The sequence below is a fragment of the Phycodurus eques genome, chromosome 18 (assembly GCF_024500275.1).
Source record: "Phycodurus eques isolate BA_2022a chromosome 18, UOR_Pequ_1.1, whole genome shotgun sequence".
Lineage (NCBI taxonomy): Eukaryota > Metazoa > Chordata > Actinopteri > Syngnathiformes > Syngnathidae > Phycodurus > Phycodurus eques.
Window position 1 is genome coordinate 12,071,094 of NC_084542.1, and position 16,465 is coordinate 12,087,558.

General features: G+C 41.0%; 1 protein-coding gene across 3 annotated transcripts in view; it reads right to left on the minus strand.

Moving 5' to 3' along the window:
* Positions 1 to 5,912: 5,912 nt before the first annotated feature.
* Positions 5,913 to 16,465, minus strand: part of prep (prolyl endopeptidase) — a 41,692-nt gene continuing 31,139 nt past the window's right edge. For 2 of the 3 annotated variants that reach the window (XM_061704435.1, XM_061704434.1), the window contains 14 exons: positions 14,719 to 14,832; positions 14,191 to 14,265; positions 13,834 to 13,967; positions 13,604 to 13,734; positions 13,315 to 13,524; positions 12,176 to 12,297; positions 11,985 to 12,090; positions 10,921 to 11,112; positions 10,634 to 10,831; positions 9,913 to 10,016; positions 9,602 to 9,833; positions 8,507 to 8,638; positions 8,267 to 8,423; positions 5,913 to 7,774 (listed from right to left, as the gene is read on the minus strand). In XM_061704435.1, the coding sequence (XP_061560419.1) occupies positions 7,480 to 7,774; positions 8,267 to 8,423; positions 8,507 to 8,638; positions 9,602 to 9,833; positions 9,913 to 10,016; positions 10,634 to 10,831; positions 10,921 to 11,112; positions 11,985 to 12,090; positions 12,176 to 12,297; positions 13,315 to 13,524; positions 13,604 to 13,734; positions 13,834 to 13,967; positions 14,191 to 14,265; positions 14,719 to 14,832 (2,202 nt within the window). In that variant the 3' untranslated portion in view covers positions 5,913 to 7,479. Of the gene's footprint in view, positions 7,775 to 8,266; positions 8,424 to 8,506; positions 8,639 to 9,601; positions 9,834 to 9,912; positions 10,017 to 10,633; positions 10,832 to 10,920; positions 11,113 to 11,984; positions 12,091 to 12,175; positions 12,298 to 13,314; positions 13,525 to 13,603; positions 13,735 to 13,833; positions 13,968 to 14,190; positions 14,266 to 14,541; positions 14,833 to 16,465 lie in introns of those variants that run through there. The other variant, XM_061704433.1, reaches the window with a different exon arrangement.

Consider the following 16,465-nt stretch of genomic DNA (forward strand, 5'->3'; position numbering starts at 1 on the left):
TGACATTGAAATTTTGTAAAACTTGATTTACTGTAGCAAGTTTAGGGAGTGATGTATTTGTTTAAGTTTTCATTTAACTTTATAAGATATGCTGCTGAGCCTGGCATGGGCCTACTTGACTAATAATCGGTATCGTATCAGCCCTAAAAAAAAAAACATATCAGTCTGTCTCTAGTATTTTTTTGTATGCAATGTTGGAGTTATTTTTCTTTATGTATATAATCCGCAAACATGATGGGAATGTTTACAATTACGGCATGATCTGTAAACAGCTGCAACTTGCGCCTGTTGCGCACAGTACTATTTAATAGGGTGGAAGTCTTACATTAATAATGGATTCATTTAACTTTTCATATCTACGGTATTTTTATGTCTGTGACATAGGAGATCTGAATATAAACACATTTTGATGCACAATAGCGTACACTGAATGTAAAACTATAGCATTCTCCCAGTAATCCAAAGGGATGAATCGGACGATATCAGAAAAAAACTTTTAAAAAAAAAAAAGCTAAATTAAGACTCAAAAAGATTGCAGATCTTCACACCATGAAAACGTATAATGTGCTGAGCAACTGAAACCACTGTCTGAATTAAAGAGCTGCAATATATAGATGGCTATTAAACTTGCTTGCTGATGTTAAGTCATAACGCATCCAGAGGCTTCTTAAAGTGGGATTAGTTAAGTGCTTAGTTGATGGAAGTAAGTGTGTGAAAGGTGTTGTGATTCGAGCAATTGGAATTCATGCAACCACATTTTTCCATTTGTGCTATTGTCTTCCCGTGTACATATTTATCCAAAACTGGGTAATATATTAATATATGAAAGTGTGGCCTCTTCATTCACTGATTAATTACTAATCATAAAAAAATGTTTTAAAAAAACATTAAATATCTATTAAGTGCAGGTTATGTAACTTGCAATTAATATTTGTTTTAATAATAAATAATAATAAATAATAATAAATAATAAAAGATACATTTTATGGCAGGGTGATCTTTTACTTGCATATGATTCAAAAGAACTGAATGGATGTCATATTGTCATACAGACAGCGTATTCTGAAAGGAAACGACTTAAACCAGAAATGTCTTTTGGCTTATTTTTCTAGAACTCTCTTTCTTAAATATCTGGTCTATTTTCCTCGGTTCTCTTCATGTTGTTTTTGAACTCGCTCAGCACGCCCGAGTCACCTCCTTGTATCTTTTTTAGTGGGCACTGCAGAGAGGAGCTGAACTCACAACTCTGGAATGCGACTGGAAAACCCCAAAAAACAAACGTGTGCTGAAATCAGTGACGCTCTTCTTCGCCTGTCATTCGCAAATCAATCCTGGGACGTGAGAAGAAGAAAAAAATGTCACAGCATTCACCAAAAATGTTATTAGTTATTTATAAATGCTTAAAAAACAGTTATACTGAGTAATAATAAGTATTGGCTGCTTATTAATTTAAAACATGTGTGCTCCTACAATTTGGGCTCACTATTTGGCATGCAGTAGGCAGGCATCACTTATGTAAAAATAAATAATGACCTATTTATAAACCCTTTCTAAAGAAACTGTTATTGTTTAGTGGTAGGTTTTAGAGGTGCAACAATTAATAAACTAATGGACAACTAATTGCTTAACAAATTAATTAGAAAGAATTTTGAATTTTTCTTCACTTAAAATTGCCCAAATCCTTGGAATTTCATGAAATATTCTCAGATTTCTGTGTAGTCGTGCATGAACGCAGATTGATTATCTTTGTGTTCAAAGTAACACATTTGCAAACATCTGCTTTTACTTAGGAAAAGAATGACCAAAATGGTTGCTTATTTTCTATGTTACAGGCCAAACCAGTAACTGAATAATAATCAATTAATTGTAGTATATTTTCTGCAATGTCAATTTCAAATAAGGTCCTGTTTTTTTAAAAAAGATCTGGATTTTTTTTTTTTTTTTTTAAATCTGATCCATTGATTCATTGAAAAAAGAAATTGACAGATTAACCATCTATTAAAATAATGGTTAGTTGCAGTCCGAGTATGATTATTTTTGTTGTTGTTGTTATACTTGCAAATGCTGAACTTGTTCATCTTGTGAGGGAGAAAGTCATTGCGGAAATGGGATGAGGACAACTTGGGTGGGAAACTTCCCATCTGAAATTGGCGTGAGCGTTCCCAAGATGTGTGAGGGAGGAGGAACGAGAGGTGGTGGAGGTGGTGGTGGTGGTGGTGGCGGGGGAGAAACACGCTGCAAGAAACGGAGAGTGCAACGACAACAAGCCCATCTCCACCCACCAGAACTCAGAGCCCACCCTCCGGAACCCCCATCAGCCATCAGCCCCCGCCCACAGACGCACAGTCAGGCCCCGGGCCCGAACCCGGGCCGGGCCCGGGGTTGCACACGCAGGCAGGCCTGTTTTGGAGGAGGCCAGACGATTACTATGTGGGTCACAAGGCTGGATGCCAGCGTCACACGGGATCACGTCCTCATCATCACGCCGATGACGAGGCGTCATCATTAAGGGACACTCTGGGTGGGCCTCGTCATCAAACCAAAGGCTGCCTGAGCAAAGCCTGGATGCAGTATAGAATTAGGAAATTCATATATGATGTGTTATTGCTCATGGAACAGGTCAGCTTTATTTGACCTTTTTCGCTTTACGCTGCATTGGTTTTCGTTCCTATTGATGCTTACTTTCTGTCAGCTGTCATTGTAGTTGAACCAAAAGGTACAGATATATATTTTTACTGTGAGGTTTTCTAAAATGTAGAGAAGAATTTTAAAATGCTGAACTCAAGTTAAGCATACTAATTATTAGTCTTGTTTTAATGAGCGAATGAACAAAATGAACTCGTGATGCAGTAAACACAAATAATGGCAACTTATTGAGAAATGGGGCGAGGAGGAAATTCTAAGTCAATCAGTTATTTGTAGATCATGACATCTGATTTCATTTTATTTTCATTTAGGGTTACCCTGATGGTGCACACTCCATCTATAATTAAAAAAAAATATTTATTACCTCACATCAACCCTCTTATTCTCAGTTGGATTTGTTGAGCTCTTTGGGCTTTTCTATCTTTTATTTATTTGTCAGTACTCTATAAGATACATAATGATGACATTTGGTATCTAACGGTGTTTTATGTGCTGTGTTCTACTCTGTCAAAGTATTTCGTGAACCTGTTTTTAATGGTGCTTCACACATAGTTATTTACTTTATTGTTCTTTATCAAATGCATTTTTTTCAAGTTAACTATTTAATTATTAACATTTGATTTATATAGCCATTACATCAATGTTTTCTCTAGTTATATAGCACTAAAAGCATCAAGTGCATGGAGAAAAACTTTAGGTGCTTTGGGGCGCACATCAATTGTATAGGATGAAGCCTGGAGGTCCCAAATGAAAAATAATCCATTTTCCTACTGAGAAAAGCCACGTTTAACAAACTTCATTCACTTTTATTTTTTAGCCTAATTCCTATCAAATAAAAAAACTGGGGCCAACGAAGTCAGGGTCACGTGATCCAAAGTGCTTTTAGATGGTTCGTTTTAGTGAGCAAAACTAAAGTGAGTTTTGCAGCACACATGGAGATTCCTGAGCTGCTTGAATACTATTGCAACTTTCATGGCGGAGAGACTTAGGACTCCCTCACCCCAGTTGACCTCACCCAACCCCCACATGCATGCATGCAGGCAAGTTCCCAGAGAAAATCTGCCTTTTCAACCCTTACTTGCTGTCAGTGCAGTTCAAAGGGGTTCATGGAGTTCGTTTCTCTTCTTTTCATTTTTTAAGGTGAGCAGGTTTTTTGTTTTGTTTTGTTTGTTTGTTTGTTTTTGTTTTGTTTTTTTTGTCGCTTATTTCATGCATTCCACCCACCAATCCTTCACTTTTCTTACATCCACCACATGAGATGTGTAAATAGTTCGGGGGCAAAGCAGGTAAGCTCGCTCCCACCACTCTTTCTAATCGTATATGACTGTTTTGCCAGGATTACTTTCTTGATTTTTAAAATTTATTATTATTTCTATTTATTTATTTACCCTACAGCTGCGATCATTTCATCAATCTTAATGAACATCCACTTTAGGCATTACTTTTTTCCCGCCCTCTCTTCTTCTCACAAAACCTTTCAAAGCAATTACAAACACTTTCTTGCGTCATCTTGGCAGATTTCGTTGATTACAAATTTAAATGAACGAAAAATTTGCATACGTCTTCAAAAAGCACGCATGCGCCTCGCTCGGATGCGTTCGTACCCCCCCCCCCCCCCCCCAAAAAAAAAAAAAAACAACTGTGGCACATTCACAATTGTTCAAACATATTGCTTTTAAAACGACCTATATTGACAGTTTAAAAATCACACTTGATATTTTTTCGGAGGGGTTTTCGGTGAGTTTTGCACAACCTCATTGAGATAATACTCTCATGATTTTCAGTCATTTGTAACACTTTTTGGCACTACCCAACTTTGATTTAAGTGGACTAACACCGCCTAAAACGGAGAGATAAAAGTTTTTGTAAAAGGCTAAATCGTCATGAGAAAGAGGATTTAAAAGGATTACTCGGCGAAGGCAATATCGGTGACGTCATATGACGTGGAGGGGCGTTTAGGACAAATCAGTCAGGAGGTAAAAATGCTCACAATCAGAATCAGAATCATCTTTATTTGCCAATGGTACACAAAATAATTATTTCTGGCTTTTTAAATCCACTTTTCGTTGAAATTTTGGACCTTTAAATAGTAGTACTTCATCTTCTTATTGTGCTACGTAAAACGTTCGACTTTCTTTTCATCCTCAAAAGTTTTTTTTTTTAAATTATTGTTTGGAAGGGGAGCCCCCTCAAATCTGTAAATGATCGATTATGTTCTTTCCGGTGTTGGATTAGCTTCTTCAAAATGAACATTATATACAGACATAGAAAGTTGTGCACTATTGGGGGCTGCCTCTTGAGGCGTCAGAGGTGTTTTGCTGGGGAACCATATTGTTTTCCATCGGGCATAACTGATGATATTAAAGTGACTTACCTGCAGGAGATGGCGTCGACATCTTCCCTGCGGCTTTTTTACGGAGCGAATAAAAGTGCACGAAGCAGCTCGGAAGTCCCAGCCGAGCTTTGCATTGTGCTTGCCGAGTGCAATTAAACACATTTTCCATGCATGAATATTTAATCGTCACATTGGAACGTAAGATGAGCAGCGGTTCACCACAGCAGCGTCATTTGGTTAAGATTGTTTTTTCTCTTTCTTTCTGAAAGAGGCAGCTTGGATGCAATAAAAAAACGTTGTTTTTATTGCTCATCTTTAAATTTGACAAATGTTCAAACAGTGACCGAGATCCTGAAGGGGTATAGTACTAAAAAGGAGATAATGAGGTGCAAAATAACTCCATTGTGCCCCAAAAGTCCCTCACAGCACGCCCCTAAATTTCCCCCTCCCTTTTCTGAGCTTCATCACACATTCCAGCAAAAAACAAAACAAAAAAACATGCTCAGTTGCATTCATAAATATAAGACATCATATCATGAAAAGTCAACACATCCTACAGGTGCTGCAGTTTGGGCCACGCAGGGATCGATTATTTGCTCTAAGGCGCCACCTCAAGGCCAGTTGTTGAAAAGCATTATGAGGATAAATTGATTCAAATGTATTTTAGTGAATTAGATTATTCCAATGCCAAATGTAGAATTGTGAAACAGTGTCAACTTCTTTAAAATTATACAATGATTTCTAATGACGAATGGCACTTCGGATGAGTGGTTAGCTTATCCGCCTCACAGTTCTGCGGTTGGGGGTTCAAATCCGGGTTCCGGCCTTCCTGTGTGGCGCTTGGAATGTTCGCCCTGCGCGGGTACTGTGCTTTCCTCTCACAGTCCAAAAAAAAAAAAAAAAGTTTCATTGACGACAACATTTGTCCATAGGTCGGAATATAGATGCATCTTTAACAGTTAGTGGGAATTAAAATCAATTCAACAGGAGAGGAAGAGATATTAAAACACAAGTAACATGCCATTGTCAACAATCATGGATTTTGTTGCTCTGTAGTCAGTATTATAAGTGTCAAACTCAAGGCCACATCCAAGGCCCACGAAAAAGTTTACCACAATTTTTCCTTATGTTCAAAATAAGTTATCTATCATATAAATGATGCTAATCAAATGCAGGGCAAATTATGTAACATGATGCGGCGATTATTAGGGTTTTCCCATATAAGGTAACGGATAAGAAGTGTATGAGGCTCGCGCTCTTGACACATGCCTAACAAGTAAACAAACACAGTGCAGCTCAACTTATGGCTAGTGAACGTTATGGCAGAACGTCGAACTTGTCAATTTATTCGAAATGGCATAATTCCAACATGTATATCGTGTGCGATGTGGAAAAGAATAATCCAAAGGCAACTCCCAGCATTGAGCTTTGTAATTCATTTTTCTGTTGTGTAAATATGTTTTATCCATCCATCCATTTTCTGAGCCGCTTCTCCTCACTAGGGTCCAGCTGGACGGGCGTGCTGGAGCCTATCCCAGCTATCATCGGGTAGGAGGCGGGGTAGACCCTGAAGTGGTTGCCAGCCAATCGCAGAGCACATACAAACAACCAACCATTCGTACTAACATTCACACCTACGGGCAATTGGAGTTGTCAATTAACCTACCATGCATGATTTTGGGATGTTGGAGGAAACCGGAGTGCCCAGAGAAAACCCATGCAGGCACAGGGAGAACATGCAAACTTCACACAGGCGGGGCCAGGACTTGAACCCCGGTCCTCAGAACTGTGAGGCTCTAACCAGTCGTCTCCACCGTGCCGCCGTAAATAAATATGTTTTAGTTTTAAGAAATTATGGTAATAAGTGTACCAAGTAACTGAACATTTTGCTTCATTTGTTTTTCCATTACTCCTATTCTGCAACAGCTTTGGGGGGAAAAACAAATCTTCTGTTATTTATGCTCTGTACGGCGTGTCCACAAAAGTGGCAATTAAAAAAACATGCATTTTGTACAAATTGTTAACACTGGCTGATTTCTACCATTATAATACCACTTTTCACATATAACATTTTGGGGAAGAACCATCCAGCAGATGTATCACTGCTTAAAAAAGATGTTTATTATTTGCTGCTCCCTTTGAAATGATAACAATCAGCCTATGTCAAGAGGTAGAAATCAGTGAATTTGTAAGTAATCACAAACACACATACACACAACATCCTTTGTACGGTGCAGCCTCATGAGAAATGTGCAAGCTGAGATATCAATAATAAATTATACGTAGGCGGAGCATCCGCCACACGGTTGCCATTTGACCCTCATGACAGCAGCTGATTGGCCGATCACAGTAACCTCGCCCCCTCTTATAGTGTTATGGCCTTCGCACATTAACGTGTGGTGCTTTCGATAAGTGCAACTGGAGTTCTTCGAGGCGGGTGTGGGAGGGAGAAGACAGAGCACATACACATGCGCGCACACACGTGACGAGATGGCGAGTTATTTGACCCAGGAGATTTTGAGACAGCGAGCGATGAAGGCGTAGGTGTCCGCCACTTCCTGGATGACCTTACTGGTGGGCTTGCCGGCGCCGTGGCCCGACTTGGTGTCCACGAGGATGAACAGGGGGTTGGACTGCTTGCTGCTGTGGCCCACCATGTGCTGCAGAGTGGCGATGTATTTGAGCGAGTGGAGGGGCACTACCCGGTCGTCGTGGTCGCCCGTCAGCAGGAGGACGGCGGGATACTGGACCCCGTTGCCCTCCGGGACTCTGATGTTGTGGAGGGGGGAGTATCTGGCGGGGTGGGGGACGAGACGCATATTCCAAGAGGTGTGGAAAAAGTGTGGGGAAACAGATGAATGTTAGTTGCCTTTTCCCTCTTTAAGTACGTCAAATAAGTCGCTATAACCAGAATATTATATCATCCACTCGTGACGATAAGCAGAATGAAAAATGGATGGATGGATGAAGCAAAATGGAGTGCACTAGTTGGCTACAACCAGCAGAAGATTCACTCAAATTATTTGCGGTCTAAAGAAGTCAACACAATGTCAGCTATGGCAACTCTGTTAGTATTTATGTGCTCAATATGCCATCTGAATTTTTTGTATCTGAATTGAATGTATTAATGGAAATGGGAGTTTACTGACATACTCAAGTTAACCTTTACCAATAGTTTGTCCTTTTAGTGTAGTACTTTGTGAGGTATTAAAATTAAATCCAAACTAATAGGAACCTTTGCAACAAAAGCTGTAAGCTATGAAAGCGACCATGTGTTTCACTTACTTCATGAGCCACTCAAACTGCTCTTTTTCTTCCGAACAGCCGAAGTCGGTGGTCCAGGCGTGGCCGATAGTGAACTTGTGGAATTTGAGCATGTCCATGACGCCGACCTGAGCGACAGCGCAGCCGAACAGCTCGGGCCGCTGGTTCACGCACGCCGCTGGATGGCAGGATAAATACATCAAGGGCAGCCGCAGAAATAAGAAGGAAGTTGTTTTGTTAGCATCTCCGGGTGACGCGTACCTACGAGCAGGCCACCGTTTGAGCCTCCGTTGATGGTGAGCTTGGACGGAGAAGTGTACCCTTCCTTGATGAGGTACTCAGCTGCACACTGAAAGTCTGTGAAGCAGTTCTGCTTGTTGGCCAACATGCCGGCTAAAAGAGAGAGGAGTATCACGCATTAGTGGACTTGTGAAACGTACTTATTACGGTGATTCGTAACTAGATAATTCCATCCATTTTCTATACCGTTTTTCCTCATTAGGCTCACATTCACACTCACAATCACACCAAAAAACAATTTAGTCTTCAATTAAGCAAAGTCCATTTTATTGACATAATTTCTGGTGTGAATTGGTGCCATCTCAACCGAACATGCATATTTTTGGAAAGTAAGAGGAAACTCGAATACCTGGAAAGAACCCATACGAGCATGGGGTAAACATGGAAAACCCGTCACGGGAAGGGCCTGAGCCGAGAACCCAGGACCTCTCAACTGTGAGGCAGATGTGTGAAACACTAGTCCACTAAGATTCCCAAATCAATAATTAGCAGGTCAAAATAAAGTAGCGATCAAAAACACATTATGGAAGCTGGAGTTTTCTAGCAAGTGTCGAAAATATGTCTGCGTCTCTTATTTATTCACCAAGTAATATTTCGGCTTGATTTACACAACAGGAGAAAATGACCAGCTCAAATTTAGTGCCTATAGCGAACCCCCGTCTAATTAGTATAGTGTCTGTATCTTTGAGTTTGCATGTGATGTGTTTAGGTGTGAGCTGTGGACGACAGCAGCTCTTGCATGAGTGTGCACTAAGTGTTTGTGTGTTGGTGTTCTCCCGGGATTTATAAAAAACAAAAAAAATAAAAAAATAAAAACTGAGAAGCACATTGAAGACTGTGCCTCTCCCTTCCCACGTGAGAGCATTACAGTAAAAGTATACTGTGAAAACCATTGCTATAAACCACTGATTTCCCTGATTGATACAGTACCGTTCACACACAAAAAAAAAAAAAAGCAATATAGTGGGGCCGCACACTACTGTATGCTGAATTTGTGTTTACTGAACAAAATGTACTGTCACTTGAACCATGTCGTGCAAATTTAAATCTCATCACCTTTGTGCCAGGTCTCGCCATACTCCCCTCCTCCTCTAATGTTGGCGACAGCCAGGACTCCATCCAGGTGCCGCACAAAGATTAGCCGGGAGACGCTGTAGCTCGGCGTGATGGAAATGTTGAAGCCACCGTAACCGTACAGGAAGCCCGGGTGGGAGCCGTCCAGCTTGATGCCCTTCTTGTGAACGATGAACATGGGGATTTGAGTGCCGTCCTTGGAAGCGTAGAAGATCTGGACAAGAAATGGCGGACGATGGAGAAATGGGACAGATGGACAGAGACGGCAGGTACACAAGATCTATTGATGTTACCTGGGTGGTCTGGTAGTCTGTCGGGTCAAAGCCTTTGACTGTGACCTCTCTGAAGATGTGGGGCTGCAGAGGCTGCTTGGTCAAGTCGCAGTGATAAATGATGGCTGGATGAAAAAAGAGAACATATTTGTAGCATAAATTCAGTAAGTGATTACTTTTTTTTTCTTTTTTTTTTAAAAAAAATCGGAAACTGGATTAGGGGTACTCTTGAGTTCTCGTAAAGAATTTTGTCGATCATATGGAATTCGACTTGTCTAAAGTTTGTTTCATCATCGTTATTTTGAGTAGTCAAGATGATGGATTTCACTACTTGGCAACTACCAGTAGAAGGCAGAGTTTCATTCCTTCACAGAGTGTAAAACAGTAAAGGTATATAGCGCTTTATTGTGCATATGTAATAACATGATAAGGCAATTAAACATTTATATGGTTGCACAGTCATAACGGCGGGTAATAAAGAGGGTAATAAAGAATCAGTAGGCATGGGTTTATTTTTCTTTGTTACAGTTTAGCTTTATCTTATGCTATTTGTCACTTTTTTGGGACTTATTTCTGAATTTAAGCCCAGGATATTAGTACAATTTTCCGATCATCAAAACTTCTTTGGAAGCACATTTTTACCTTTCTTAAATGTGAAATATGGGATTTGAACAACGTTTTCAGGAAGCAATACCTCAAAAGTCACACACATCCTTCAGAGTTCATTCCAGTTCAATTTTACCTGGCGAGAGGAAAGAGGTGAAATAGTAGAAGATTTCAGAGTCGCGTTTCCTTCCCGTGAATCCGACCACAGAACCGACATCCAGAGGAAAGGTCCTGAGCTCCTCCCCGGAACTGAGACGATACATTTTCAAGACATTCTTCACGTCGTGGAGGAAGCACACAAAGAGGTAGCTGGAGTATGTGCAGGTGGCGAATACTGTAAACACGAGAGAGCAAAACGCAACGTGAACGTGAAGTGAACGAAATAAGCAGAACCGGATGATTCGAGCTGCCGCCGCTGCTCACCGATTACGTCCTTCTCATGCTGAGGGATGAGCTCCGCCCAGTCGCTCTGAGCCGGCGAGGCAAAGTCGATGTTGATGAGGCGGTAACGTGGGGCGTCCAGGTTGGTTTTGAACGTGAACACCGTGCCCTCGTTGGTTACGTACTCGTACTCGGCGTCAAAGTTGTCGATGAGCTTCACCCACGGCAAAAGTCCTGGATTCCCAGAGGATAGACGGCAGACTTGAACACATGACCACTATTATGAGAGAAAAACTTAAAGCAAGCAGCAAAGCACACAGATAAGACAACAGAGATTGTGTTTAAATATCTGTTGTCTAAAGGGTTTTAACATGGAACAAAGATGCTTATCGTTAGCCTGTGTTCATGGCATTTCCCATTATGTGTTAGCGTTCATCTAGCAGCCTTTATGGCAAAGTTATGTGGTTGTTATAAAAGGTGCTATATAAATGAATTTATTGTTCTAAATACACATGTAATTCTCTCTGTTCTATATTTAGTTTGACAGTAAACATCAAGTGAGAGTGGCAATAAACAGCGTGAAGCCTCTTTTTTTGAAGAATTGTTTTCCCATTTTCTCTGCCAAACTGCCGCTCGTTTTGATGTGAGTTGAGCCACTGTCACCATACAGTGCTTCTGTAGCTCTCTGTTTGTTCTCAATAAGTTAAAGCGAAAACACCGTCCGAACAATGGCTCGTATCTCAAAAAACTCTAGGTGCCACTGTACTGTTTCTCATTTGACTGTTTTGTATTTACGGCCTGGAGACGTTTTTCATACAAACATTTACTGTAGTAATTCAAGGTTATAAAGAGCGCGCAATCAACTGGTTTTCCCAGCAGCGAAAGACACACTGCACAAGACTCTTAGTTACAGCCGTAAATGATTGTTTCATATTAATGGGCCTAGCAGTGGTTTTCATACAAATATTTCCTCTAACCACATCACATCACCACTGCGATGGCGTAGCTTAGTTTTAGACTATAGCAACAATTTGGGTTAACAGGGTTTACAGGGAAAGCCCACATAGATAATACATACAAAGATCATACAGTCATGTCAAACATGCCTGTAATGCCCTTAGGCGTCTTCTTGAGGTCACAATACCACAATCTGTTGACAGGATCGCAGCCTTCCCTGATGGACAGCAGCACATAGCGGCCATCATCTGAAACCTGCAGAACAATAATCACCTTTCCATGAGAATTAATAACTCAGGAAAAACACAAGTTCAGCCTCATTTGGGAGACAAGAAATGACCTCGGCTCCACTCATCCACTTGGGATGATTGGGAAACTCGGCGCAGAGAACGTCCTCTGACTGCGGTGTTCCCAAAACGTGAAAGTACAGCTTCTGGTCCAAGTTAGTAGAGGTCTCAGTCCCTGGAAGAGAACATATTTAAGGGGTCATGAATGCTTTTAATTGGTGACAGAAGGAGACAACTAGCATGCAGGATTAAATCAGTTGCCATGCGTTGTTTCGCTTTGCTGTGACTTGGGTTTCTGTCTAAAAGTCCCAAATCCTCCACAGTTTGACTGCACCCATTGGCTGGCTTGTCAGTCACATTCTATGTATCAGATGAAATGAAATAGATTTCCACAGGGCTGTAGGGCTGAAATGAGTCCTTAATCTGAGCACCTTGATTTTAAAGGACACATGCACGGGCTACATTTACAAGGGACTTTTATGGTCAATTCTTCAATATGCGTAACACACACAGATGTGGCAGCACGCGCTTATGTCACCTCAGCAAGGAAAGAAGGACACAGAAGCGGGCACATTCGATTGAAGGCATTGGAGTGGTGGGGAAAGAAGAAAAAAAATGCGAGAAAAAAAAACGAGACAATGGGGGACGTACCGTTATAAACAGCAGCAAGGAATAATTGTTCATAGATGTCATGTTTTGCTTTTTTTATTGTTGTTGCAGCTTTCACTTTTCTACCAATATAAGTTGCATTGAAAAAGTATTACATGTCAAAATGATATCAGGAGGGCTAAAATAGTTTTTTAATCCATTACTCCTTGATTTTGTGAAGACGCACACTAGCTGGTTATGGGAAGTAGGCCTATTAAAAGCTCTTTACATTAGTAGTCATTAGTGACTTGTTGTTTTGCCATTGTTGCTATATATTAAAGGTTCATGCATTCGAATTTTGCAGTTTTGGTGACGTCAAACATAATGCCAAAGTAATGTTAACAACGCATTACAAGTCACCGATATTATAATAACCAATTACTCTCAAAAGACAGTAACCAGCACAAAACATTTGGGAAGTAACTTGCAACAGGTTTATTTCATTTAAGCCCACTATGGAAGGAAAAAAAGATAGATTTATTTCAAAACTATCTAAAATATCAAACATCTTATTTTTCCTGATTAAGATATGTCGTGACCTCACCATCGCTTTTGCCCTTCTGTTCAGGGTAAGAGTTGTAGAAAAGGCCCTTCCCATCATGCGTCCACGACATGCAGCTGAACTTGACCCGCTGCAGATGGTCCTGCAGAAGCACGGCGCCTTCCACCCCCAGGAAGTGCATCTCCACCCAGTCCGAGCCGCTGGCACTAGTGCCGTAGGCCAAGTACTCTCCATCTTCCGAGAAGGCGTAGCCTTAAAAAGGAGGGAAAACGATGTTTGTGAATTTGTCTTTTATGAATTCAATGTTAAGAAATTAGGTCTCGCTCTTTACCTCGTAAGGCAACTGTGCCATCATCAGAAAATGTGTTAGGATCCAAAAAGACGGTAGGTTCTGCATTGAGGCTCTCCTGCACATACATCACACTCTGGTTCTGCAGGCCAGTGTTGTAAAAGTGAAAGTACCTGCATATGAGGACAGATGAACATCCAAACACGATAACCATTCACTGGGTTATTATTAACAAAAGGGCAATAATTGCATTCTGTAGCTGCCAGCCTTACCTATTTCCCCTTTTGAAGGGACAACTATACTTGGGATAGTCGTACAGCTCAGTCATGCGCTCCTTGAACAGATCCCGCACCTCGCAGCGCTCCAAAAATGGCAACGTGAGCTGATTCTGAGCACTGACAAACGCCTGTGAAATCAAATTGAACGACGTGGTTTAGCAGTTGTTTTTAAAAACATATTTTTGGTCTATTTGAAGATTCAACTAGACTGAATAGTAGTGAGTATGTTATTTGGAACAGCACAATTTTTCGATGGTCAAACAATCGCAAGCCAGACCTTGGATAACAATGACAAATGTGTATCTGCCTCAGGAGACTAGTCACTAGGTTCCCGTGAAATACGTTTATTACCTGTGTCTTTTCACTGTCGGGGTCCTCCAGCCAGCTGTATGGATCTGGTATTTTGTAGCCATGATAATCATCCACCTAGCATAAGTAAACACATGATAATCACCCACCTAGGATACGTAAACATCCCGTGTCGGAATTGAACGTATACGCACAATTAGCAAGGAACGGTACGTAATTCATCCTGAAATGTGGGAGAGGCTGTCACGAGTACGCTCATGGAAGCTAGCTTCGCTAACCTCGCTAAGCTAACTAGCATGCTAACAAAAGAAACCGTTGCCTTCAATGAATGAAACCGCAAAATGACAGCAGCCCGGCTTTATTAGCACGCTAAGGCTAACACGCTTTACTTACAATTGCATCGTCACGGTAAGCGGTGGGGTACTGAAAAGCCATTCTGGACGCCAGTTTTCGGGAATCGCGTAATAAAAAAAGTTGCCCCAGAGCCCGAAGTGGATATTTTGAAATGGCTCTCTGGAAGACGTACAACATTAACTTGAGACGCTAACAAATTTGGCACAGGAGACCCACTAGAAGCTTCGCTGCCATACATCCGCCAAAGAGCACAGTCAAGAGGTGACGTTCGTTCTGCGAAAATGTAGAGCGCCCCCTGTCACCAGGAAAAAGATTGTCAACATGCAGTTCCTGGGGAACAAGAAGCAGAAGAAAAACCGGTTAATTCCTGGCTAATGGTGCCCTTTTCGTCCCCATGAAGACCTTTGATATTTCACAAAATAAACTACAACTATTACTCAAATAAACAAAAATTTTTATGACATTTTATTTTAGATTGTGGTCTTCCTTCTAACATGAACACAAAATGATGTCTGTAAAATGTTTTTTTCTTTCTTTTCAGTAGTAATTAACTTGTTTATTTTTTGGGGGGGGGGGGGCAGATGGCCCTTTCAATGATGTCCCTAGGACAAATATTTTTTTTTAAAGAGCAATATTTGAAATTTAAATGTAAACAAACAGAAATGCAAGAATTTTGGGGGTAAAAAGAAGAGAAGCAAATCAGTCCAGCCCACTCCCTATCCCCCTCGAATAGCAGGGGTCTACTGTATTTGGTAAGGTTATTACCACCAAACATGTCTTTGAATTACATAAAACCAAATTATAAATAATCACTCAGTAGTTAAGTTGTTTTGTCAATATCTGCCTTTTGATGCTTTGAAATATTATTTGCTATTTACCTTATAAGCCTTATTTTGTTGCATGTATTTATGTATTTATTTATTTTTTTCCCAAGCAGTTTAGGCCATACGTGTGAAGAGTGTAGTTGTAAATGTTGACCTTTACACCTCTAGCTAAAGGCTATGTGGGTCCACCGGGAATCTCCATCATCAACTCTTATCTACGTGACAGTGAAGGAGAGACCTCCACCTCTACCTCGTCTTTCTTTTTCTGCTCGTCTCCACCTCCCCTCCCCTCCCCTCCCTTCCGTCCCTTCCGTCCTCGCCTGACTTGATCAATCAATCTTGATTTGACTATAATTATCACTGGCGCCCATTCTTTGCACAAGGCCGATAGCGTGCAGATAAGGCAAAAAAAATAAAAAATGAAGCGACACATAACTGGGAGGCCTTGAGGAAACAATTTGAGCTCGCCGAAGTAAAATAAAAGTGACTCATTCCTAGAAATGGGCTTTTAACTTGGCGTGTTGTTGTCGGCGACATCTAAGCGATGGTTTCAACATGCCACACTGCGATTCATTGGCTTCTTCATAGCAGGTTTGAATGACGTGGCGCTGTCTCGGGCATAAAAAGAGAGAGCATTGTTTGGATACCATGGCTGATCAGACAGTCAGATGTCCTGTGACACATTCCGCATAGTTCTTACTTTCAGATTTATCTTCACATGTCATATTTCAGAACAAAAGGTTAGTCGTCGGTATAGTCTCGAATTATGCAAAGCGAAAGTGGGTGACGAGGCTGAGCGCAGACCGGAGGTGAGCATATGAATGTTTCTGTCCTGTTTTTTTGGGTGAAGACATTCAAATTGGGGATGTAATGGAAATGTTTAAAGGTACGCGTTTCGGGTCATAGGACGGTCCCGGCCTCCGTCTAATTCGATTCTTCTTCCTCTACTTAAAATCAGGAATACCCCACTATGCAAAGAGGATGTTTTCCTGTCCGCCTTTGCCAGATATGGGTCACGGAAACCATTGTCCTTTAAGCAGGGGGAGACAAACACTGACAGTTTGAATGAGTGTGTTTGCGTTGAAAAAAATTGACCTCTTATTCTCATTCAATGACTAAGTGGTGGGGTATTTACGCGT